The 26,139-nt window shown below is 47.4% G+C and overlaps 1 protein-coding gene across 5 annotated transcripts in view; it reads left to right on the top strand.

The window, feature by feature from the left end:
• The window catches only part of PLCL1 (phospholipase C like 1 (inactive)), a 256,880-nt gene that overhangs the window by 207,690 nt on the left and 23,051 nt on the right, over positions 1-26,139 (top strand). For 2 of the 5 annotated variants that reach the window (XM_069781807.1, XM_069781808.1), the window contains one exon: positions 3,130-4,899. The exons of the other annotated variants lie outside the window; for them this stretch is intronic. In XM_069781807.1, the coding sequence (XP_069637908.1) occupies positions 3,130-3,312 (183 nt within the window). In that variant the 3' untranslated portion in view covers positions 3,313-4,899. Of the gene's footprint in view, positions 1-3,129; positions 4,900-26,139 lie in introns of those variants that run through there. 5 annotated transcript variants of the gene reach the window in all.

Raw genomic sequence — 26,139 nt, 5'->3', positions numbered from 1 at the left:
TATGACAGCTCTGTCAGAGGGGTCTGGTTTGTCGTTAATTTTCTTGTGACAGATGATTCAAAATCATTTTTGCTCCTTCAGCTTGCTCAAATGAACCAGCTGTTTCAAAATAAAAAATACAACGAGACTAAGACATAAATCAATTGCTCTGTACATGAATGGAATTTTACTATTTTGATAAGTCCATTTCTGTTTTTAGATCACTGTAAAATAAGAATGTCTTCAAAATATTGGAAGTATGCTCAGGAGGAGTGTTTTTCTTCTTGGAACCTGAAGACATGTTGTGCATTGCCTCAGACGAAATCTGTAATCTAAATTGCCTGGTTAGTTAAATGTGAAATCAGAATATGCATAAGGGAGAGCGGGTGGCTCAGCACTGTCACACGGGGTGTGAAGTCCCTTGGCTTCTGGGGAATTCAGATACAAGTCTCGGCAGGGCGGACTCGGGCTGTCATCCTCCGAGCGGGGGTGTGTCAAATCCCAAGTAGCTTCCCTTAAATGAGTGTCTCAGAGTCGCTAGGCAAAGATGCAGTTTGTGGGCCACCCTGAGAAGGATTTCCATGCTTTGCCCTTACCCCGAGAAGGAAGAGGAGATAGGAAGAAGGTGACGTGGACTCAGCTGAAGCTCTTTTTGTGTCAGCTTATGGAGCTGTATCCGTCTTGTGCTGCTGCATGACAGGAAATCCTCCTCTGTGCACGGTGTGGGTGAGTGCTCCCACTGCCCGGGGAGATGCCGGCCATGCCACAGCAGAGGACAGACTTCTAGCAGTCTTGCCACAGACACCCCAACTAAGGGGACACCAGGTGTTTCAGGGTGCTGGAGCTTCATCGTCATCATTTTACCTCTCTGTTGCACTGGCTCTCCCAGGTTTTGGGCTTAGTTGTTCTTGGTGCTGTAGGGCTGTCTGCTTCGAGTTGCTTCTTGTGCTAGGAGGATTTTTGTGTTCTTGTGCAAGAATACATAGTGCCAGGTTTTGACTTAGAGAGGTTAAGGCTGCAAAGCATCATCACACCAATTTTGTCTGCTTGTTGGTGCAGCCTTTGGTGTCTTCAATCCCATGCGTATGATAAGAAACAGCAGCAGCCCCACTGCAGCAGGGTCTATTTCATCCTAAAACCAAACTATTGAAAATTGCATTTGTGTATTGAAGAATCAACCACCCTTTTTGATAACATTATCACGTTATTAATGATACTGCTGTTGGATCTCTTTGCTTATGCTGCAGTGTCTTGTCCCTGTCACTACAGCACCGGCATGATTCCTGTGCCATTTGCAGACAGGGAGGGAGATGGGGGCATACCATGTGCTCGAGGCATCTACGGGGCTCCTGGATTCCTGCCTACTGTCTTTAACCATAAGCTCAACCTCTGTCCTAAAAGCAAGATCACAGCTATGTGAAATATGTGCTGTGTGAATTATTCTTGTTTTGTTTTTCAAACCCTGTCTATTTGCTGGATCCCAAGCTACTTGTCTGTTTATTCCCGTAACTGTCATGCTGCCGAGATACAAATCTCTTCAAATGTGCTTCATACCAAATAGCACAGAGCTGCTCATGCAGTCCCAGTATTTTTTGTTATTCTCGCACTGAGTTGGATTCCCAGCATCTGGGTAGCTCTTTGCATTGTTCAGCAGGGACAAATTCATGTCACCAGGAGATGAAGCAATCACGTTCTCAGGCGCGGGCTGCCGTCCCTGGATGACGTGCTTTCCCACGTGGTGTTTACCAGTGTAGTGGGACGTGCAAGCCACCATTGTTTCTTCGTTGTGAACATTGTTTACATGGGCTCAGGCGGTGCAAGTCCAGTGCCAGGCACTGGTGAAAAGGGAACTGTGCTCATCGGTGTGGGATAAATCCTTCCGCTTAGCTCTGGGGAAAGGGAGAGCAGAGAGATGCTCCCACTGCTGGAAGGTGTTGTGCCGTGACTCGTCCAACACAACTGGTTTGTTCTGAAAACCGAAGGAGGTTTGGTGATCAGTTGCCCCTCCAGTGTGCCCCAGGTCCTGCTGTAACATCTGTTGTCTCCTCAGAGACCCCGCAAAGCATCTGTGGTTTGCAGGAGGTCAGGTTAGGTTGCAGGGATGCGAATGTGACATTTCAGTCAGCAGAGGTATTCCTTCTGAATATGCGTATAACCAGCTGCAGTGGGTGGTGTACTTTAAGCTGTACTTTGGGTGACATTTGGAAAAGAGCAGCTCAAGTTCTTAGTGATACTGAATGTTAATAACCAGATGCATCTCCAGGCTTTTATTTATTTGTATCCTCTAGCACCAGAATCTTGTCACTTTGCAGCACTTGAGATATCAATATTGCATAAATATTCATTTTGGCATTTCTGAACACCAACTCCTTAATACAAATTTCATGTAACACGTTTTTCCTGATAGTTACAAATTGGACTGACATCCTGTTAGTCGCCTCACCTTTACGCACTCTGAGAAGAAGCAGAAGCAGGCATTTGCTCATGAAGTCTCTCATTCCTGTTCGCCTGCTCGAAGGTCCCGAACAAAATGGTTCAGGTGGATTCGCTGTAGCGCTACAGGTTGTTGTGTTTCATACAGGCGCGCAGCTCGGCCTGCCTCTGCTAAAGGGGGGCCGAGGCTGGGTAGCAAATCCAGGTGCAAGGAGGGGTGGGTAACCAGGGTCTCACAGCTCGTAAGGGACCCCCGGCTGGGGACACACAGCCATTGCCACGTGGGATCTGATGCCAGGGCGCAAGGACGGAGCAGTGGCACAGGGAGGGGGTTACCGTGTGCCATTGCTGCCTCGTCCCTGGCAGGCACTCACTGTTGACTGTGAAAGAGCAAACGCCTTCCCCTGCGGGCTCCTGAAGGCCAGGCCCAAATTACCTCCCGGGGGTGACTTGGAAGCGGGGGGAGTCTGGTGCCTGTCCCACTGTGCTAGCTGCTGCCTTCCTCACTGAGCTGGGTGCCGGGCTGCAGAAGGGGCTTCAGTCCCTTCCCCAGAGGCTGGCGTTCACGGGCGGCAGAGGGGATTCGAGACAGGACCTTGGACCTGGTCCGTGGCACCGAACGGTATGGCAGACACACGAGACCAGTATTGCCGCTTTCGGTCCCGAGCGATGTGTGCGATCCCTGACTGTCTCCTGCGTGTCTGTCTGCATCCTCAGGGCCAAGGAGATCTCCTGAAGAACGCCAAGAACGAAGCCCTGGAGAACATGAAGCAGATCCAGCTGGCGTGCCTGTCGTGTGGACTGAGCAAAACTGGAAGTGGGCATGCGGATGCCAAGTCAAAACGGTGCCTGGAGGCAATACAGGAGAAGGATGCCGGAGATGAGAACGGGAGGCTGTGAGGGGAGGCAGAGCTGTCACATTTGTCGCAGATTTCAATAACTCTAAACTATTTTTTTAAAGCATTTAAAAATTCACACAGGAATGCCCTCTGCAGGGTGTTGATAGTATTAAAATCTTCACAATGTCAGTATTTTAATGCAGTTAATTTATCTAAGTTAAACTCTGGTAGTGAGATTTCTAATGAAGCCAAGCTGTCTGTATGCAAGTGCATGTGTGTGTGTGTGCGCACATGCAAATCCTGTAGACGCCCTTTCATGCATTACATTAGCCATTTGCTAATTTATTCCTTTGTCATCTTTGAATAGGCCTGTTCATTCTGAAGATCAAAACAAATAGAAAGTACTTGTATCAGTTTTGTGCTTTATTTTACTCTCCAGCTTTTATCATTTAACTTATAGGTTACATTATTGTTACACTGTTTAAACAAACAAAGAAAATACAACAACAAATGTCACCGACAGCTGTTTTTGTGAGGGCAAAACCAGTGGTTTGCTGCAGATCCTGAACGTGATTTTTAATGAACAATTCAAACCAAGTAAACAAGATATTAAATGGTCAGAGTTGCTGGATAGATTATGATTAGATTTGAGGTGTATATTTCACTGAATTTTAGCAAACAGCTCTTCAGGATACACCCAGTTAGCACGTACTAACATAAGAACTAGCTGATTTATTTCATTCCAGTAAATCATTGCTACCTTGTACATCTGCAGGACAGTTACAGTCGTTGCTGATAGGCATTAACTCATGTAGTAATGAACATAGCTAGTCAGCCCTGTAGTTAGGAGGAGAGCTGTGAATATCCTTTGGTGATCATGAACTCTGAAGGTGAGCTTCAGGCCATTCTGAAACACCTAGTGGTGCCAGTATTGGAAGGAAGGTTTTACAGATTTCATCAACTGTGAGCTTTACTGCAAGAGGTGTGAGAGGTCAGATCTTGCTTACCGCCTTCTGCTTAGATGTCGAAGCCAGTTGGATGAAGCAAGCAGGATCTGGCCTTACGTTGTTGTGGTTAAGAATCATGCTGTGCTAGAAATTTGAAGCAAGGCTGCAGAACTGCTACAGATGTAGTGTAGAGAAATAGCTTGGGGGAAAAAAAACAGGGTACCAGCATTTTTGTGCAGCAGTTGCAAATATCCTGACACATGTCATATGTTTAGGGTAGTTCTGAGAATTGGGTGCCTCTTTGTGCTGCTGTAGAAAGGAAACAGAGAATGTCATGAAGAAATGCATCCTCGTCCCTCCCAGTGTCCAGCTCATGTACGCTCACAACATTCATTTCAATCGTTTACGTACTGTGCTTGAGTGTAGTATTTGTGTTACCTTTAACAGGACTAAGTGTTTTATGGTTATAAAAAAGACTATATTTATTTAAAGCATTGCTTTTATTTTGAAAAGCTACTTTTTAAATTAATTTGATTAACAAATATGCTAATTTTCTGAACTTAACAAAAAATAATTGCTGAAAGTTTGACCATTGGAGAATCTTATATAGCTATTGTGTTAAGTTATTTTTGACTTCTCAATAACACTATTATGTTCATGTTGCACATTACTGAGAGAGTAAAGCTATGAAACAACTTTGACCCATGTTTTTAAAGTGATTTAATACAGAAGGTAACCTGTGAAACTTGGATAAATGTGGGTTAGAGTGGGTAAGTTGCTTGAGAGAAGGTCCTGCTCTAACAGGACCTGTATTATTGCAAAGGTTGTAACTCAGATGCCTTAAATGCCATTTCAGTAGAACTTGCCATATGTGTTCAGATCCAGCCCTAAATCCTCTGTTTATCTCTCCATTAGATTATGAGTGTGTATTCAGCCTTCACTGAGGTCTGGAGAGGGGTGTCTTTTGTGTTTCAGGCAAGGCAGAAAGCCCAGATCAATGGTGTAAGTGTGCATGTTCATGTTTTGCCCTCCTGGTTACCTTCCTGATTTCATCATGGGTTATGTTTATATGAAAAACAGTACTTGGCCTTCAGTATTTACAGTTAGGGAGGATGGAAGCTGTTAACCTAGCACCACCATTTGTGAAGGATCAGCCTTCAGAAAGCACCTCTCTCAGAAGGGAGAGGTTGTGTCAGGAAGGGTGAGTGGCTTGCCTCTTGGTGCTTCATTTAAACCTAGAAATAGCTTGGTTTTCTCAATTTAAAAGGCTATCCTAATGTCTGTACAGGAACTGCTGGCAAAATACCTCTAGTCCTCCTTCATTCTCTGATGTTATAAACAAATTAACAAAATTACATAGAGAAGGACTTGCTTTCTGTGCTCACATGGAAAGGGGTACCACATAGCTCTTGCTCTGTAAGTATTTGCAGAACCAGAAGATAGCAGCTGGATGGAAATCCCATAGCATGCAGACACACACCTTTCATGCCTTGTTTAGCATTCATGTCATGTCCTGTGCCAAGGTCATGCTGCGTGGCTTTCTGTGCCAAAATACAGGGAGTAGAAAACCTCGGGCACCCTGATCGCCCTAGGCAGCTGGGACCGCTCCTGGTGCTGGCGCCCACAGCTGGAGCAGCTCCAGCCTCCCTCCTGCACGAAGAGAGGGCTGGCAGCAAAAGTTCATGTCACCTTCCTCTCTGCCCCTTTGAAGTCACTGGGAGTAGAAGTGGATGATAAAGTGGCAGTCAGCCTAATAAAAATTCAGCCTTGAAGGAGAACACATGGAAAAATCATATCCAGCATCAACAGCAACAACACACAGGGGACTGACTGCCTGGCCTTTTCAGCAAGTGTTTCATGACATGCCTGGCTTCTTCCAGTGGCACAACAACCTTCTCTGGGCCCTGTGCTGGTACGATTTGCCTGATGTCCCACCTGAATGGGTGGATATTATCTATATCACTTCTGGGGAAGTGGTGTCAGGAAAGGGTTACAGGTATTTGCAGTTGTTTACAGTGTGTTTTAGAAACTAGAAATCAGAGAAGCTCTCAGGGACTGGCATGGGGAGGTGTTTGCCAGAGGGAGTGCAAGAGTGAATCTACCTCGGTTCTCGTTCCAGCTCTGCCACTGAGTCCTACATCTTTACAGTGTTTATTGTCCTTGTGTCATTCTCTCATCTGTAAGATAAGACTGATGATGTTTTCCTTCCCAGGCACAGATTAGGTTACACATTTCTGAAACCCCTTTGAGTGTGCTGGTGCTCTCAGAACATCCAGGCACTGTGTTTGGGCTGTCCCATAACACCAGTGTCTGCCAAGTCCTTCCACTGCTGGTAAGTGCATGTGAGCCAGCACGTGCGAGGAGGGCTGAGCCGTGACCTGCTCCGGTTCCTCCAGTGCTCAGGGGTACGTTGTCCATGTGCTTGTGTCCCTGGCCCCTACCAAACTGCACCTTTGGTCATGCTTGGCAGAGGGGCAACCACCTCAAAGGTGTTAAGTTCCTGCAGATTTCCCAAGCAAAGCCAGGACGGGCGGCTCAAAGAGGCCCCAGTAAAACCTCCCCTGGGGCACGAGGTTGCAGCGTGACCTCTACCTGTGTGTTAGGCACCGGGGCCCATGAGAGAAGGGTGGATGCAGAGGTTTCACTTGGGTTTTGCTTCTTATGTACATGAAGGAATCCAGCCATGAGGCACGGGAAGAGGCTGAATTAGTCCAGCTGTTCACAGACCTGATTAGTCTTAAATCAGCAGGAATAGTTTTTACCAAATTTCACATGCTAGCATGACCAGCAGGACTGACCCCTTCCTCCTCCCTCTCCTGAGCTTAGCATGAGTTAAAGTGCCATGCTGTTCTGCTGCTTTCTGTATCATTTTTCTTGCATTTTACTCCTTGTTTTTAAAGGGATAATGCAGCTTCCCAGGGCAAACACAGTTTTGCATGGTCCTCCTTCCAAGATTGATCTCCCAAAGTAGATGGTTATCAAATAATTGCATGCCCGGAGAGAGCTTTCCTGTAGAATAATCCATCTCTTCCACCTCTCTGTTCAGACTAAAACATAAGGTCGTAGCCTCCTTGGCCTCCATCCCACTCCTGTAGTGATAGACAGCAGCCTCACGCAGGGGACTAACTCAGGAAGCTTCAGAAAACAAAAAGGTGAGGGGGGTCGCAGGAGCAATCTCTTCTTGCTTCCATCGCTTGCTGTGGGACTGAGCGTGGTGGCCCTGGCTCATATTGCAGCAGCAGTAGATGATGTACGTGTTCAATAAATCTGAGATTTACTTCTTGTAAAGTGCAGTGCTTAGCAGGGGAAAGGTCATTGTGAAGGACAAAAACATCTGGGCACAGTGAATGTGCACTTGGGAACGGAGCAAACACCAGGCACCCAAACGCCCTCCCTTGTCAGCCCCTCTCACCTCCCTGGGCAGGCATGAAAATCTAAAGGTTTCCGTTATATTGTACCTGTTAAATTGTCTCCAAATTGCCACACCAAGCACGAGGCGCTGTTTCCCCAGGCAGCTGGTGAGTACTGCTGGGAGGCATTTCCCAGGTCCGAAGTGTGAGTGCTGTTTGAGACTCTTCTGGCTCGGTCCCTTCAGGTTGCCTTTGCACAGACTCAGGCTGAGCAGTCTTGCATTTGCTTTCCACACCAGGTCCCTGAAAAAACGTTTCCTTTTAAAAATAATGTTGAGGAACATGGGAGTTCAGTAACCGAGATGTGAGTGACCAGGCCAGAAATGTGATGCGCATGCTGCCCCACCAGCTGTTCTTCTGCAACAGAGAGTACTGTGTGGACATGCCCCTGATCAAACAGGTCACGTTTTAAATGAGGATTTTCTACTCTCTTTGATTATTTGAAACAGTTTAGGAATAAATTGCTTTTGCAGAAAATATTCATGGAGTAATTTCAGGAAAATGTGCAGAAGTCAAAATCTCAGCAGACAATGCACGAGCAGGAGGCAGTGTTACATTTGACAGCTGTTTGCACAGTCCACACCACCCTACTCTGGAAACTGGAAGAAGAATGAATGATTGCAAAGGCAAGTTTGAGTTATCGGTGGTGTTAGAAGTATTTTCCCTGTTAAACTGCACAGCAGGGACTCATTCATTTATTAAGACATGAATTTAGTAAGGTTGGGAAGCAGATGTGATACTTGAGGCCGAAAAGTAAGTGAGCATGGAGAGCAGCATGTTGCGTGCGGGGAGGGGATGCTGGGTTGTAGGGGTCTGCGTGGGCGAGTGCTGGCCGAGAGCCCCCAGGAGAAGCCATCACCCTCCCTGCAGTGGCGGTGAAGGGCTGCTTGGGCAGGGAGCAGGTTGGCAACTGGTGGGGTTGGTTTCCACCAGGAGAAGTTTACGCAGACCTTGGTGAGGGCAGGGGGCACGGTGGCCATGGCGATTGGTCCCATCCCTGACCCATGCATTAGTGTGCCTGCAGGGTGGCAGTGGGAGAGACCCTCAGGGGATGGGAGCCCTAGCGGCATTCCCACCACCGGAGCCCTCCTGGAGCTGGGTGGGTTCGTGGCGGCTGGGGCTGCGGCACTGATGGCACTGGATGTGAGCAGCTTGTCGCTGTGGCCCGGTGGGTAGGAGTGCTGTTCGGCACAGTTTCTGGCTGCAGGTGTCAATCAGTTTTAAGTGACATCTCATTAAACAACTTCATTTGTCGCTGGCGTGCAAAATCACAAAATTGCTGTGCTTCAATGATATAATGTGCCACTGAGAGCATCATAGATATTTCTGCTTGCTGTAATGTATCAGGTGTTATTTTTTCTAAGACAAAACTGATGATCTTTTTTGACCCAAAAGTATTAGTCCTCAAAGTCAACCTGACTAAATGCCTATAGTTCATCCTCAGTCTCTGAAGTGTATTTAATCAAGAGTTTAGAATATAGGAAGAGATTGAATATGCCAGGTGAAGCATTAATTTCAGATAGCAGCTGAAAATGCAGCTAAATAAGGTACTAGGTATACAGGATGGAGATGAGATTAGAAGTAGACATAGACTGGTATTAATCTGGCTCATCTGGAAGCACGTATGGGGAGAATGGAGGAATACAGATGAATTATTTGTATGCTTCCTCAGATAGGGTCTGGTGGACCAGCTACACGTAATACAATTAGAAACGAGATACAAATTACGATTCAGACAGCAGGAGCTGCTATGATTATTTATGATGCTGGTGGATGGAGAAGGGTACTGGCAGCAAAGCACAGCAGGAGTTTTGCAGCTTTGTGGTTGCAGCATTAGCATGTCACACGCAGGGGAGAGGGCAAGTGGCGCTGCTGCTCCCTCCTGTGCAAAGCAAATTAGGCCAAAGTATCGGTCTCTGCTGCGTTCATAGCTGGGTTCTCCCAAAGTGAAAAATGAAGAAATAGAGTGTGCTGGAGAGGCAGAAACAAAGTATTGAAGAACAGACTGATACTGGCAAGTCCATTGCTTGCTGGTGTTGATGTACTGTCCTTCCTGCCTTTGCCTTTGGGATTCACGGGGCCCAACTCGGCCGTGCTCTGCTGGTTTGCAGCAGCCTTCCCGCACAAGGTGTTTGCAAAGCCAGGGCAGCACAGCTACAGCTGAGCCGCACCACCGGCTCCCCCTCGGCACCGGAGGACATCTGGTTTGCTCCTTTCCTTTGTGCTTCTCGGTGGTCTCTGGGTTTTATGGAGTCCAAGCAGTGAGAAGGAATTTATTTGTGCGATGCTTTTGTGCGGGATTGGTGGGCACCCAGCCCGGGGCCGCAGGGAGCCTTCTCTGGGATGTGTGGGGCTGGCGGCAGCTTGCTGTGGGGCTGCTCGCTCAGAGACCGCCTGGTGTGGCCGGTTTTAGGAGGCTCAGACCAACCGCAGCGTGGGTGGGATCAGCTCCCACCAGAGCCAAACTGTAATTTCACCTGCTAATGCTGTGAGTACGTTTCGCCAGTATCTTGTCTGTAAGTAGCTGTGTGCCCACCCAAACTGGTCCGTTGATTCCTGCTGAGGCCCATCCCAGCCTCCCGGTGCTCACTGCCTCACCAAGGCAAGTGGTACCTTGTCCCGGCTCCTGAGTGGGTCGGTGGCAACACTGTTTCAGGACTGTCATTAGACTGTGTTTCGGAAACAGAGTTATTCTGAGGTGTTTCATGCACTGGCCAAGAAAACAGTCCAGAGGTGTACAGCAACTGGCAGCTCTTGACGTGGCAGGGTACCCCCTTGTCAGATCAGCCAAAACATTTTGGAAGTGATCGAGTGCAGAGTGGAAGAATTGTCATCAGAGTAAACCCAAAACACCAACTCCATGAGACTGGCTCAGGTTTGCAAACTGCATTTGAGGTTGGCTAGGACTTGCTGCGAGGCACGTGTCCCTTACGCCAAGCAGACACTGATCCCGTGGTTCTGGAAAGCCTGCTGCGGTATTTAGGGTCTGAGTGGAGGCAGCATGTGTGCGAGTGACCGCTTGCAATCCAGCAGGCTGGGGGAATCAACAAACCCAGGTCTACGTGTGGGTCAGGAGCTGTGAAAACTTCCAGCGTTGTCATGCTCTGCCCCTTTCTGGTGTTTCAGACCCGTGCCATATTGACCATTTAGCAAAGGAAAGCCTTTCCCTGGGCCGAGGCCGTCTGCAGAGCTCAGCCCCTGGGGCAGTGCAGCAGGGCTGAGCAGGGAGAGCCCTCCAGGAGCAGTCTTTGCATCTCATCTGTGCTGCTCCATCTGCCAGCCGGCATGCTGGGACAGAGGTGTTACCTTGAGCTGTTTGTCAGCGAGCTGGGCACTGTCCGTTGGCACAGTTGACCTCTTTGCTGAGATACGGAAAACCACACGTAGACTTGCATCTAAATTGTTTGCCGTTTGATACTTGCATTTCATGACATGGCCTGCTTGGCCCCTGCCACTGAGTGCTTTAAAAACATTGCGACTTCTATTTCAGCTGTTTTCTCCCATCACGGGACGTGTTGGAAGAGCTACAATGAGTGCAGAGAATTAATGCCATTGAATGGTACCACTGAGTGCGATGCTTCTGCTCGTGCCGGGGTGTGTCAGTTCCATAGAAAAGAATTTTTTTGTTGTTGTGTGTTATTGATTCTAACTTGATATTTCCTAGCAAGGTGTTTGCAATAAACCTGTAGCTGTGATTCAGTTGGAATTGTCTCTCCCAGGTCGTGAGGAGATGTGTTATGTGAAAACCAACACCATGGTCCATCACACTCTCTTTGTGCATAGAGGCTGTTGCCAGGGGATTTTTTTTTTTGTTAATGCTTAAAGGTTATAATTAACGTCAAATGAACACAAATGTCCACAGGAAAAATGTTTCTACTAGGCATCAAATTAAGGACAGATGAAAGTCTCCGATGTGGAGTCAGACGACAGCATTAATGAAGACAGAATGGCACCAGTTTTGATTTCTCCCATTATTTATATGAATTGGATGTGGAAATTAACTAAATAGTATTTTGTAATGATGTGCATGGGAAAGAGCCTTAGGCCTGGTGAGGAATTTTTATTGGGTAGCCTTACATGCTGGGGCTTCTGGATCCCAGCTATACAGTGAGAAAAACAGCTTGTGTGTCCCTCCTACCCAGGGAAGCAGGTAGCAGTAACACCTGCCTTTTCCTAGAAGGCAAGTGGGACACAGATGGTGCTCTGAGCCGTATCCCAGAGAGGCTGCGTGCTGCAAGAGGCTCAGTGCATCCCTGCACGGTACCCTCCAGTCACTGGGAGCTCCCCAAGAGGGGGCCATGGGGCTCCTGCTTGGAGAAGCTGCACAATTAGCAGCGTCTCAGCCTGACGAGGAGACCAGGGTGGGCTCCTGGGGACAACGGTGCCGGTCACTGCCTGTAGCAGGAACTCGGCACATGGGGCTGCCAGCCATCTCGTGCAAGGCAGGTTTTCCTCACCCTCTCTATTGTCAGTGCTGAAATAGGTATTTTTAGGCAGTGGTTTGTCCCACCTGTTTTAGCTGTGCATGTTAGGAGAGGATTAGTTTTATCCTAACAGTGCCTGCTTCATGCTGTATCTTGCAAGTATTTGTAGTAGAAACCCTTGAAGAGAAACCAAGCCTTTATCTGCATAAAAGACAGCTAGCTGTGACAGCTCATCACAGGTGTACCTTATACAAGGCCAAGGGATGTATCTCTTCCATCATTTTTTACGTTTTACTAAGAAAATCCAAGAAAGATGATGGTGGGATTGTGGGGATTCATGTTACCCTGGAAAGACATAGGGGCAGATGCTGCTGTTGTTTGCCAAGAACAGTTTTGTGATACTACATGGTTTGAATTCTCACATCTGTAAAAACCAAAGGACGAGGAGAAAAGGTGGCTTTTGGCTACACAGACCTTTTGCTCACTGCCTAAGGCATTGGGGCCTGAGGCAGGCGATGGCCCTGCCACCGGGTGACCAGCCAAGAGAATCCCCTGTAGCAAATGCCAGACACTCCTGTCCTGAGCAGAGCAGCATTTCTGGCAGGAGCAAAGCCACAGGGATGAAATGGAGACCTGCCAGGAAGGTAAAGTGCCCCATCTTGTTTTGTATGGCACTAACAGTGTAACCTGGCCTGATGGGAACATAGAATCATTTAGGTTGGAAAAGACCTTCAAGACCATCGAGTCCAACCATCATCCATGCCCACTAAACCATGTTATGGAGTACCCCATCTACACGCTTTTTTAATACCTCCAGGGATGGTGACTCAACCACTTCCCTGGGCAGCCTATTCCAATGTTTGACCACCCTCTCAGTAAAGAAATTTTTCCCAATATCTAACCGAAATCTCCCTTGCCACAACTTGAGGCCATTTCCTCTTGTCCTGTCTCCAGTGACCTGACAGAAGAGACCAGCCCCCACCTCACTACAACCCCCTTTCAGGTAGTTGTAGAGAGCGATAAGGTCTCCCCTCAGCCTCCTCTTCTCCAGACTAAACAGCCCCAGTTCCCTCAGCCGCTCCTCATAAGACTTGTGCTCCAGGCCCCTCACCAACTTGGTTGCCCTCCTCTGAACACGCTCCAGCACCTCAATGTCTTTCCTGTGGTGAGAGGCCCAAAACTGAACACAGTACTCGAGGTGCAGCCTCACCAGTGCCGAGTACAGGGGAACAATCACCTCCCTGCCCCTGCTGGCCACACTATTTCTGATACAGGCCAGGATGCCGTTGGCCTTCTTGGCCACCTGGGCACACTGCTGGCTCATATCCAGCCGGCTGTCAACCAGCACCCCCAGGTCTTCTTCTGCTGGGCAGCTTTCCAGCCACCCTTCCTTCTCCAAGCCTGTAGCGCTGCATGAGGTTGTTGTGACCCAAGTGCAGGACCTGGCACTTGGCCTTGTTGAACCTCATACGATTGGCCTTGGCCCAACGATCCGGCCTGTCCAGATCCCTCTGTAGAGCCTCCCTACCCTCGAGCAGATCGACCCTGCCTCCCAACTTGGTGTCATCTGCAAACTTACAGAGGGTGCACTCGATCCCCTCATCTGGATCATTGATAAAGATGTTAAACAGAACTGGCCCCAATACTGAGCCCTGGGGAACACCACTTCTGACCTGCCACCAACTGGATTTAACTCCATTCACCACAACCCTCTGGGCTCGTCCAGCCAGCCAGTTTTTTACCCAGCGAAGAGTACACTTTTCTAAGCCACGAGCCGCCAGCTTCTCAAGGAGTATGCCATGAGAGACAGTGTCAGAGCCCTTACTGAAGTCCAGGTAGACAACATCCACAGCCTTTCCCTCATCCACTAGGCTGGTCACCTGGTCATAGAAGGAGATCAGGTTGGTCAAGCATGAAGATAATCTTCAAGAGACTAAAGCAGGCACAAGGACAGTACCATGAAATTTGGAAGGTTGGTGTCAGGGATCCTAGGGTGTCTCTGGTGCTCCCGCATGACGGGTTTCAGCCCCTTCAGTGAGGCCAATTAACCTTTTTCCTGGGACTGGCTGTGCTTTTATAGCACATCATGAATCCTCTGTTTCCTCCTGCACTGAAAACAGTTGCTCCTTCTCCTGGGAAAGGCAAACTGATTGTAGGGAGCCCAAAGAACGAAAGCTGAGCAGGTGGCTTTCTAGATTATACACTTTCCTTGGCAAGAGCTACTTCTCTGAGCAACATGCCTGCCTGCAAGAGAAAAACACAGAGAGCACTGTAATTCCCTGGGATGGGAGCAGTGGTGGCTGGAGAGTGAAGGCTCTGCAGAATGAAGCTGAAAGGATGAATCTGTTTAACTGCACTGAATCTGTTTAACGGGCGGCTGGACAGAAAATTGCCTCTAACAGCATCCAGAATGGCTGAGACGTCAGATGGGGATTTAGTGCGATTGCCCATGTGGTTATGTCTGCCAGAGAGACTCCATGAAGCACAGCCGTGCCTCTGCCTCCTGCCATGGTGGAGGGTCAGTCCCTGTGCATGGGCAGAGGGGGCAGTAGGGCCTGGCACGTGTCCTGCTTAGCGCTGCGGGATGCTGCACAGACACAGAAGGGCTGCAAGGACACAGGGTGGCAGGATGGAAGGTGTGCAGCCTCTGGTCTCATGCTGTATTTTAGCAAGTGAATGTCTTCCTCTTGGCGAATTCACCCCAATCCTGCGCGGTCCCTGCTGAGTCATTGGTTCGTGCCAGATGGCAGGGAAATAGGCCATGAAATCACCATTTTTTGTAATGCCCATTCAAGGAGTGGAGAGGTCTGCCCTCTTTTCCTGGAAGGGCTCCCGTGGGAATTCTGGACTCCCAGGGCTGGGACTCATTATTTTAACACTATTGCACCCTGCAATATTTCTGCTTCCTGCTGTCCGTCAGGCGAGGCAGCGTGCCCTTACTGGACACACGAGGGACATGCAGACAGAAAGCACAGGGGATCAGCTAACGGGGACCTGAGGTCTGTGGCAGAGCAGGGAACCAAACTTCCTCCTGGGAATGCAATACAGCCCTCAACTTCCCCATGCAGGCCACAACTCCTCGTCCTCTGTGAACCACTAAGTCCAAGGAAAACTTTTAACTGGGGGGTTAAGCTTTTCTTTAAGACAGATTAGAGAGATACCATGAGGGATAAAGGTAATTAAGGACATCAGTCTGTCTTTTGAATGTAGGTTGTTTTGTAAGTGATTGAACAGAAATTTTTGAAAGCAGAGTTTAAGCAGGCATAAGATTAGTAAGGATTTCTGCCTGGTAGCCTAAATCTAATGTCTTTCAGTTAGTAAACCTTCTTTCAGGTCAATAAATCTTCTTCTAAGAAGGAAAAAATGTAAGTTATACAAGAGAGTTCAGGGGGGTTAACTTGTCATGTGAAAGGGATTTAGAGCTGTTTTCAGCACCTGAACTGCTTCCAATGTTTAAGGGAGTCTATACCGTCCTCTCAGAAGAAGCCACAGATATCTTCTCTTGTACTATGCTGATGCTCCTATGGAGAGTTGCCCAAAATGCTTCAGTTACAGAATTTTACCGGTCCCTCCATATAAAGGTATCTGAGCCTATCATTTAGGACAAGAGATCATGGCTACTTTTTTCCCCAGAGACTGTTGTACCTGGAAACCCTGGTCTGCATTGCATGAGCACAGGCTGCAATTCAGCAAAATCTATGGGGGCTGAGCAACACCCTTTGCTTCAGTGAACTACACATGTATTGCACTGATGGTGAGAGTTTTGGGCTGAAGGGGAGCACAGAAAACCTAAGGTTTCCTGCAACCGAAGCACTTTCCCTCTCCCACCACAGGTAGGACATCCTTACAAAGAGCTCTGCACTGGCAATGGTGTGCTGCAAGTTGGTCTACGCCAGCTGTATTCGCACCTTGACGCAGGCTGAGAGGTCTCTGTGCTGTGTCCGGCTGCAAGATGTACAGCACAGTCCTTGCTATGAGGCTGCATCTCACCATCCCTGCTGGTTTTGTTTATCCACCTTCTTCCAGCTCATGGTTTACAGTGGTTTTTGGGCAAATAAACCTTTTTTGGCCATGTTGGTGCAGGCTCATCCTCAGCTGTTTCTTTGGGCCAGGATGAGCAGAGGCCTCCCCAAGGAGCCTCACGCTTGTTATTGCTGCTGTGCCACAGTTCTCTACCTTGTCTCTGGCTCTGCTGGTGAAAGGTTCCTACTGAGCTGTGTGCTCCTGGCAGCACTCAGGATATCAAAAAATGCTGAGCAAAGACCCATTGCAGGGTTTCCAATGAGCATATCACGTCTCTTCAGAAGGCTTCTCCATCTCTGCTTGCACTTAGCTTGGCTTCAAGAGCCAAAGGCACTTTAAGTCTCTTTTGTATTATTGTTAACTTCAGGCACTGTAGTGCACCTGATCACTGGGTTAGAAATCCTTTAAAATGCTGTATGAAGAGGAAGACAAAGCCTTTTCTGTTACAACTTCAGGTGCTGCAGCAGCAAGACAGCTGAATTGTTTAGAAAATAATTGCCTCAAAGTCCCTGCTTTGCCAGTGTGTCCTTCTCATGCGAGTTTGTGCTAAAACTACTCCCTTGGGCTGCAGTGCGAGCAGAGGATGCGGAGGCTGTGCCCATCCTTGCAGGCAGGGCCACTGTGCCTGAGAAGATGAGGAAGGTTTTTCCTCTAATACTTGGGGCACCCCTGAGTACATGTGTGTGGGAGACCAACTCTGAGCTGCCACAGCTGCATTTAACCATTGTCACACTGAGGCTGAGAATGTCCCACACAGACACGTGAAATGTGTGAGGTCCCACGTGTGAGCCTGTGGGGGTACTGCAGAGCTGCCTTCATGGTCATGTCTGCCCTCCAGGGAGAGGAGGTGAGCCAAAGCCTGATGCCATGGGGACACCTGCTTCATGGAAAAGAGGTTTGTTTCAGTGTAAAGTGATGCCCAGCTGACTTTGCTTGACTGAGACAAGAGTGTCCTTTCCACAGAGCATACATGTCATTTCGTCATATAGGCATTTACTGGGGCCATTTCTCTAATCATCCTACAGGCTCAATCAAATTCTTCTATTTCCAAGAGCTGAGCTAATGCTGCAGGTGCTCCCACCCCACAGCAGCCGTGAGGCGAGGCAAAGCCTTGATTTAAGCCTCAAGGAGAGATATTTGTGTTAACATGTCAGACATCACATTTGTGAAGGGCTACAGTGTGAGCATGAGCAGCTCCTGTGACTCAGCTGGTATGTTGTAACTTGGTTGTCTGTTTGTACCCCAAGAAAAAAACTGAATTCAGTTTCCTAGTGGTTCAATAGTGTTAAACATATGTGGACAGATAAAATGGCCTAGATATGAAAGTTAATTAAGATCAACCTAATTAAGGATGAAGTAGTTATGAATGTGAGCATCCCCAACAGTGTTTGATGCAGTTGAACAAATTTGCCTTAAATTCAGACCTTTAGTTAATAGAGACTAAAGGTCTTGTTTGACAAGCGCTGAGCTGGAGAACTACCCGTGGATATGGGGCAGCTCCCAGTGTGTGAATCATAGAATGGTTTGACTTGGAAGATCATCTAGTTCCAACCCCCCTGCCATGGGCAGGGACACCTTCCACTAGACCAGGTTGCTCAAAACCACATCCAGCCTGGCCTTGAACTCTTCCAGCAGCTGGCTGCTGCTCAGCGATCAAAAACTGGCAGCAAGGTGAGAGAACAGGGCAGTTAACCAAAAAGCTCTGAGGTAAAGAAACCCAGTCTGAGGCCATGTTTTGTCATTATAATCCCCCGTGCTTTGGCTGCGCCATATGGCAGTAGTTCCTTTCACAGCTCATCTCCGTGGCACAGGTGATGCCAATCTCCCGCTTGTAAATTAGCTGGTGCATTCATAAATTGGATGGCAATGTGAGCTGCAGCAGATTATTGTGCGGTTAGTCCCCAGCAGTCAATGTGGTACTGGGCTTTCATCACTCTTGTCTTTCCAAAAGGAAGAGAGGAGCGCAGAGGTGCTGGCTGGCGGTCAGGGCTCTCTCAGCATTCGCCACCCACCATCTTCCCTGCTCCCGTCTTCTGGAGGAGCTGAGGAGACCTTGCCCAAGCCTGGCCCTCACTGAAAGGCAGCATCTCTCCCTCATAGAAAAGGAACTGCTGAGGAGGCTGCAGCAGCAAGAACTCAGCCTGCGGACCCGAGCCAGCCCATGGTCATGTTGAGGGAGGTGACTACCTCGACCCCTCCATCTCCTCTGGCACCAAGGTGAGGGCAGTATTTCCTGTGCCTGTGTGAGGTGAACCTGGCTGCTTCCCATCACTTCTGGGGAAAAGGTTTTCTTGCCTTCGTCTTGGAAGGAGGTTGGGGGTAGTATAGATGCACCTCAGCCTGGGAAGCCTCACTCTAGGTTTCGTGGGGAAGCACATCATTCAGCCTGGAGTTTCTAGGTTTCCTGCATTGTTCATCCTGGAGTAAGCTGGCAGCCTGTCCTCTGTTTGCATGAGCAGCTGAGAGATTTTCTGTGCTAATTAAATGCCCTCCCGGCTTGGAAGGGGCTGTGCTGTTAATTCCTCTGCTTGGCAAGGCTTCTGCACTTGTGTTTTCTTCTGAATCACAGAGTTCAGTGGTGCAAACGACTCTGTTGCTGTAACTGAAATTCGGGCAAGCTAGAGAGCCCATACTACATACACAGGTAAGGTTTTAAAATGAGCTCTCTCTATTATCTATGTAAAGAGAAGTCCCTAGGAATCGTCTTCCACTCTTTCTTTCAAATCATTAGGGCATGTGAATGACTACTGACTAGCAGAGGGGAGATGAGTAGGGACAGGAATCTCTTGGAGGCCTGGAGCAAGCACAGTATGTTTCCACTTTGGGGGGAATAACTTCTTGTGCTATGCCTGTTTGGGAAGCAAGGAGTGAATTTTTCACCTTGACTTCCAGATTGTACAGAATGAAGCCTTCCTGGAAGAGGGAAAGCTGAACAAATGTGGCTACTTTGAATCAAAGCTGCATTTTCATTGTACTCTGATGCAAACATGAAACAAGTTGTACAGTTTTGGCATGATCCTCGGCCTGCTGTTTTTCAATATTTATTTTACATTGTTTCAGGTGGATTTCAATGAATATAATTTATTAACTACCCATTTGGCATCTTTATCTGAGCTTAATATTCATCTGTGGCTTGAGTAGAATGAGTATTTCAGACCTTAAATTATGTATGCACTGCAGCACTGCTGGCATCTCTGGCTTAAAGACCTTTGTGCAGTTATTTGAGTCTCACACATTTTTTGGTGTCTCCTAGAAAATGATGGGGAGCTTTTGCTGGCCTGCCGGAGAGCGGTGCCTGGCTGCAGCAGACCGTGTGCCGCAGGATGCGGATGGGGAGGCTGGCGGAGCTGCCCCCGTGCTGGGAGCTCAAGAGCCTCCTCCTTGGATGCCAGTCGTGAGCCCTTTGCTTTCCCCCTTCAGCAGCAGAGGGCTGCGCTGCTCCTCTCCCACCTCTGTTTTTCCCTTTGTTGTGGATTTCTCCCTGCTAAGCGTTTTCTTGGCCATGCTTTCTAGGTTTTGTTCTCCCCTCTCCCTTTCTTCCCTTCTCCCCCGGTGAGCGTGGTGCAGCTCCCTGGCAGTTGCCATAGAGATAACAGAACCTTATCTCTACCTCTGCTTTTCTCTCCCTCTGCGAAAGGTGCTCCTGCCCCTCTGTAGCTTGGCTGGCTGAGCCAGCTGCATCATCCCAAATGTGCCAGGCTGCCCTACTCCCCGCCACATGAGCAGGCTGTCCTGCAGACTGACAAGCTCCGTAGCTCAGTCCTGGGATGGACAGCTGAGCCATTAGATTGTACTTCAGGCTCCCCATACATAACACTGATCTGTGCACAGTAGTGGAGGACACTGAATCTCCAAGTAGCCCCATGGCACAACTGGATCTGGCAAGCCCACTGGCCCTTCCCAGCTCTGTGCCCCTAAATCTCAGTCTACCTTCTAGCTTCAAGCTGCTGGGGACCCTGGTCCTCTTTCAGATGCAACGGCCAGAGTGGTGAGAGTGCCAGTGCCTATTGAACACTGGGGTGCCACGAACCCCCGCTCGCCTGGGTGGGATGTGCAGGAGAGAGGCAGATGGACAAAGAAGGGGCAAGGGACTTCACTACGGTTGGTCCTTTCATTTTGCTCCCTCTGTGCCCTGGCCGTGACTTCAGGTTGCTGCAATCTGTAGCTGACTCAGTAGCGGTACTGCGAGATTCAGTGCTGAAGACTGGTTGGGAGATGAGAGGTAACTGGGTTTTCTCCTGATCTAATCTCACACCCCAAGGGGAAGAGATCATGTGGAAACTAAGCAAAGTGCTGAGAGTTAGTGTCCTGTGCTGACCTCATGAATATGATTATCTGAAAGATGACTTTTACTTGGCAGCTTTGTACATGCTGTTCCAGAGCTATTATCTTGTACGTTGATTCAAAATGATCAATATGCCTTCAAGAAGCTTGTCCTAAATCCTTCTGACAAATTATTAATAGAAGTAATTTGAGTAGTTGGACTATTCAGAAAACTTAGACTTTTTACTGTTCAAAAGCTTGGCTGCTGGGAATGCAGTATGCAAAGTATTAATTTTGCTTTACACTTTTCTAAGAATTTCTGACAGAAGAAAAGCTTCGTTCTTTTGAAGTGCAGTAGAAATAGCAACACGACCACTCTGAACTCAGAGACTACATTTGATCAGATGCAGACAGAGGTACTTGAAGAGCCTGTATTTTCCTCCCATATTCGCAGATATTTAGAGGAAATGTTGTGTCTTTATATGGCAAAAATGAATAGAACAGCAGAGAACTGCGAAAAGTTCGGAAAAGGGAGAGTGTTTGAAGAGTTTCTCAAGCATTGCAGGATAAAACCTGTCCTGCTTCCACCTAAACTGGAATAAAGGAGGGAGATTATGAACCAAGTGATACTCCTAATGGGCAGTACCAGTTAATTGTTGGATGTTACAGAAATTATTATCTTTGTCACCTTCAGTAGGGCACAGGGGATTTGACTAGAGGTGGAATCACGGGGAGATGACTCTGTCTTCCCTCCAGAGACTCAGATGGAAGAGATGCTTTGACAGGGTAAATTAGATGCAGGACAAAGAGCTTCTGATCACAGCTGGTTCCAGTGGGCTTATTTTAATGGGAAAAATCTGAGCTGAGGGCAAACTCTGCTGATGACTCAGAGTCGTGTATTGCGGTAAAGGACTTGTAGTTTTTTTATTTTCAATAATTCTGAGATTTCCTGTTCCCTGCTGACACTGCTATTAAAATGTTAAGAGATCTGAAGGGACGGAGAACAGACCACTTGTAGTGTTTGCTCTCCTGCCGAGTGACCACTAGCAGGGCAATTTTACCAATCAGTCAGAACCCAGGGAAAATTTTGCTGCAACTTTGTAAAATCTGCCTCTGTCATTCAAGAGAGGAAGAATTGCCTGTAGAGAAGGTGCTGACTTGGCCTGCTGAAGCCTAAAGCTGAGTTTGAGACATCCTGAGTTGTTTTGGGAAAGTGCCTAATCCTTGTACACCTCTTTAAAGTGTGACTGATACTTTCCTAGCGAGGCTGGGCTGTTCCTGTTGCAAGCCATTCCTGGCAGTGTCAATACTGTACGTTCCAGGTCCTGCCACCCCAGGATCTTGATCTTGTCTGGAGACTTTTTGCTCCAACTGAAGGATAGCTATAAAAATCAAAATGCAGGATGTGGAAAGTACAAAACTAGTTCATATAAAAACAGCTTCTGTCATCAGATTACTCTCCAGTACATTGGATTGTGGGCCAAGGTTATTCAGCCATGTGCCAACTGACACTACCTCTGGATTTCAGGCTCTTACTGCTTTTGAAGATTGCTGCTTGTCCAGTGGCTGATGTTTTAGGCCTCAAAACTGTCCCAGTAGCACTTCTGAGCCACTGGGATTTAACTATGAAATAGTAAAAAAAAGTCACTACTTTCTCCCCATGCTGACTTGAGAAAATAGATCAAACAGATAACAGCTTTGAGATAACCCAGATGTGGATATGTTTCCCCCAGAACTGGAGCCTTGCATGTGTTTATGATTGCAACAGCTGTACGTGTGCACATCCCCTCCAGCGTGACTAACCTGTTATCCAGCAGAAGCAGCCATCGACTCAAGCAGCCTGTCTGGCACCCGATGCTCTGGCTGCTGTAGCAGCACCAGGGTAGGGAGTGACAGGTTTAATACTGTTATAGCTCTGCTGAACGATGTCGCTGGAGCTGAAATAAAACTGCAGTGGCTGAAGCCAGCGGCTCTGCTGGCTGGGTGAAGGATGTTCCAGCTGTACCGATCACTGCGTAGTTTCCAGAAATATATCTGCGTTTCTTCTCCCAGAGTATTCTCAAAAAAGCTGCAGGGCAGCAGCAAGGGGCACAGGTGGCCGGCGGCTCCAACACAGCCCCAGTCCTAAGGGGAAAACTAGTCTAAACACATAAAAGTCTGTGTGCATCTGTGTCTGAAGCAGACACTGAATTTTTCATTTCTTTCTCATGCCACTGAGCCAGAGGGGCTGCCTGCTCACCTGGCTCACCATGAGCACCAGGCAAGCCCCTGGGGCAGCCTGAACACCAGCTTGTTGCAGGCTCATTTTGGGAAACTCATGGTGACCTTGCCTTTGCTGGTTGCCCAGTTTTTCATGCCTGTGGTGTCTTCCTTGCCCCCACCTTGTGGTACTTATGGATATGGCCCAGCACGGCTGTCTGTGGTACCGTTGCCCTGGCTGGATGAGTATGCACAGTGTCTGCTTCTTCCAGAGACAGTTCAGAAAGCAAACAAGATTAATATGTCCCAGATTAACACATCATCAGTAACCAAGTATACAAAGGAAGAAGATGGTAGTCTCGATGGAAATCATCTGAGTGAAGCCAAAGGTGCTTCTAAATTTCCACTTTGTCTTGCCAAGATACTTTTTGCAAAAAAAAAGTTGCATTTTGAGCATAAATTCTGCCTTGCTTTAGGGTTGGAGAATCATGGGGGTTTTTTTGTTTTTTTCTTCTTGCACTGATTTCTTGGCTATTCTTGCTTGAAAGCTTTACTGGACAATGACTGAATCCTTTTGTCTTGCCTGCCAAATAAAGCAGATCATCACAAGCAAAACATGTCATGTAGCACATTTTGCAGACAAACCGGAAAAGAACTTGGATGCTTCACTTCCTCTGAACTTGCTGCCAGATATCATGGGCTGTCATATTCGAGCTATATGGCAAAAGCCTGCTTTGCAGTAACTCCATAGGAGCCTCACTGAACTATCTTTAATAAAGATTGGGCCATACTCGGAGCAGTAATCTGAGTTGTGCTTCCTTTGTGCACAAAGGTTGTAATGGTTCTGTTTCATGAAGGGTCCCACAAAGTTCAGAGGGATTATCTGGTGAGTAGAAGGGTTTGTGTGACCAGGTGTGCAAGGCTCAGCACTGATGTTAAATGCACCCTTTGTACACAATATTTTTTTTCGCCAAGAAACAGTGTATTCAGATATGGATTGTAACAATAATCTGTCTTCTGCAACAAAAATATTGGACAAGAAGTTGGATCAAAGACATCTTTCAGACCTAATTACTTACAATTTTCCATCTTTTGAGATCACTGAGTCAGAAACAAGGTTTTCCTGGGCACTCTGTGCACCCAGCAGCTGGATGTCCATCATGTGAGTACAGATTTTAGTGCTGTTTCAGGAACTCTGCTTAGTGCTTGTTTCCCAGGAGAAGGCCAAGGCAAAGTGTTGGTGACCTTGAGGTGTGACCTAGCCCCAAAAGCTGAGGTCTTTGGGTTATCACAGTTTCTAGTGGAATATTGCAATGAGGTATCTGGAAATGAATCTGCTTTGATTACAGTGATCCATAAAATCTTCATATTTGTCATTAGGCTTTGCCATGCTGTTGGTTGGGTCACCGCAATGTCTAAGCCTGCTCTTCCAGGCAGGCTTGCTCACTGTCTTCCTAGAGCAGAGGAGATCTTGTCCTGAAGTCTAGCCCGCTCTGGAAGCCTGAGTGTATTTGACCTCAGCAAGGTTTGCTTTTGTCTGTGGCTGGGCAGAGATGTGGCCTGGGCAGCCCCATTTGCTAGCAAGTATCCTCAGCTCAGCTCTTGCTAAATGGAGTGTGCCCTTGTGGGCACGGTAGAGCTGGACTACTAGCCATTGATGTGGGCAGAAAGCAGGCAGGCTCTTAAGGCTCAGTGAGCTCAAATATGCTCTTGACACTTCTCTTCATCCTGGAGCATATGCAAGGCATCACTCTACATTTGCAAAGGGCACATTGCACCTACCTCCCCACTCAGTGCAGAGCTGAGGAGTTTGAGTTTTGAGGCCACTGGAATTCAAGTATGAGGCTGGTTCTTCAGAGGCAACATCTTTTCTTAGCTCTGTCTCAAAGCTTTGTGCAAATGCTGTAGGTAAAATTTCCTGAGGAAAGTCTAACCACAAATCAGCAGAGGAAGTGAAAGAGAGTGGGCAGGAAAGAAACTTACTCCCCTCCAGTCTATTTTAATTATGTGTTGTGAAATAAGGGGGCTCGAAGTATGCCAGCCAAGTATTCTCAGAAGAATAGAACTATCTGCATGTTTTATCTTCAATAAGACTGGGTTTTTTTTTCACCTTTCTATAGAGAATTAAGCTGCTGCTTCATGAGGCAGATCTGCAGTGGTGAGTGCCTGTGTCCCAAATTCTTGTTAGATGGGGAGGAGTTATGTAAGTGGCAGGAGGAGATCAAAATTCCCACTATGCTGGGCTCACACAGTAAAAACAGTATCGGGGGAATAGACACGCCAAAGTAGTCATTGCAGAGGTAATGGACCTGAATGACATATGGAGGATTTACGGGGAAGAAGACAGTAGTTTTAGCTGTGATTTAAGAGTTTGAAGGGGCAAGGGCAGATTAGGGGTAAAACAAATTTTCATCTGAATGTTACAAACAGCTGATTATTTTCATTGAAATGTTTTTTTTCTTTTACTTCTGTTTTTCAATCCAGTCTAAACTGTCTTGTGTGAAGTCTGGCAGTCCGTGTAAGATCAGAGCCCATTCCCACTGAAACCAGCATAAAAGCTTCCACGGGCTTGTCAGCTTTCCAGGGTCTAGTCAACTTTGCAAATTTTTTATCAAGCAGATACGCTTTCACAGCAACTGATTCTAAGTCATTGAAGTTATTTCTTGGAAAAGATAAAATTTGTTAAGAAAAGAAACCTCCTTAAAATTTCCTAACAGATAGCACTCCAATGACCACTAGCCTCCTAAATGCCAAGCATAAAGGGAAGAACAATGTGGCATTTGATTTCCTGAGTGCTAAGAAACTAGCTAAGAACAACAAATACTGTCCCTGTTTGGTTTGAAATGGAGCCATGCGCATGCTGGCGCTCCTGCGTAGTCTTTGCAGTTTTGCAGTGTTTTCCCACCACACTTGCAGCCTTTGTACAGGCAATGTGTGTGTGTGTGCGTGTGTGTGTATATATATATATATATATATATATGTTTGGTGCTTCCCATAGGGGTTCACACTGCTTACCTTCCCCCTACTCCTGATGTAAATATAGATGGGCTGTAGCTCCATTCTAAGAAAACATGTTTGGTTTTACCAGGCAGTTCTTCTGTTATGTCTGGAAAACAAAAGAGGAAAACTATAACCTTGTCTTATATTATTGTTCATATATTATTGCTTATTCATGTGCATTCTTTCTTGCTTTCTCAGAACTTGGTCTAACAGAGCTACATTTTCATTGCTCAGATCCCCCTCTATTCCTCTCTTCCTTAAGTCTAATAAAAGCTAGCTATAAAGCAGCCATATAGTGCTTTCACAGTGCTAGGGCACACCCAGAAAGGAGGTCTGATAGGCAAATGTAGTTGGTAAAAAGCCAGACTAACTTGAAGGAATTCCAAGTTAAACAGAGACCCTTCAACAAATTTCCGTTGATCTGAAGGGGTTAGAACAGGATGTGTGAAGGGCAAAATCATCTCTCAGCACTCAATAGGAACAGAAGGTATATAAACCCTGGAGGATCATTGACATTTCTTGCTCTTCGCTTCCCATTTCTGGTCTGAAAATCATCAAGGCCTCAGTCTCTTCAGAGACTCATCACTGCAAAAGGCACTCTTCCTTGACAGCCTCAGCTAGC

Source organism: Haliaeetus albicilla, chromosome 4, assembly GCF_947461875.1.
Source record: "Haliaeetus albicilla chromosome 4, bHalAlb1.1, whole genome shotgun sequence".
Lineage (NCBI taxonomy): Eukaryota > Metazoa > Chordata > Aves > Accipitriformes > Accipitridae > Haliaeetus > Haliaeetus albicilla.
This window is presented reverse-complemented; position numbering and strand designations above follow the sequence as displayed.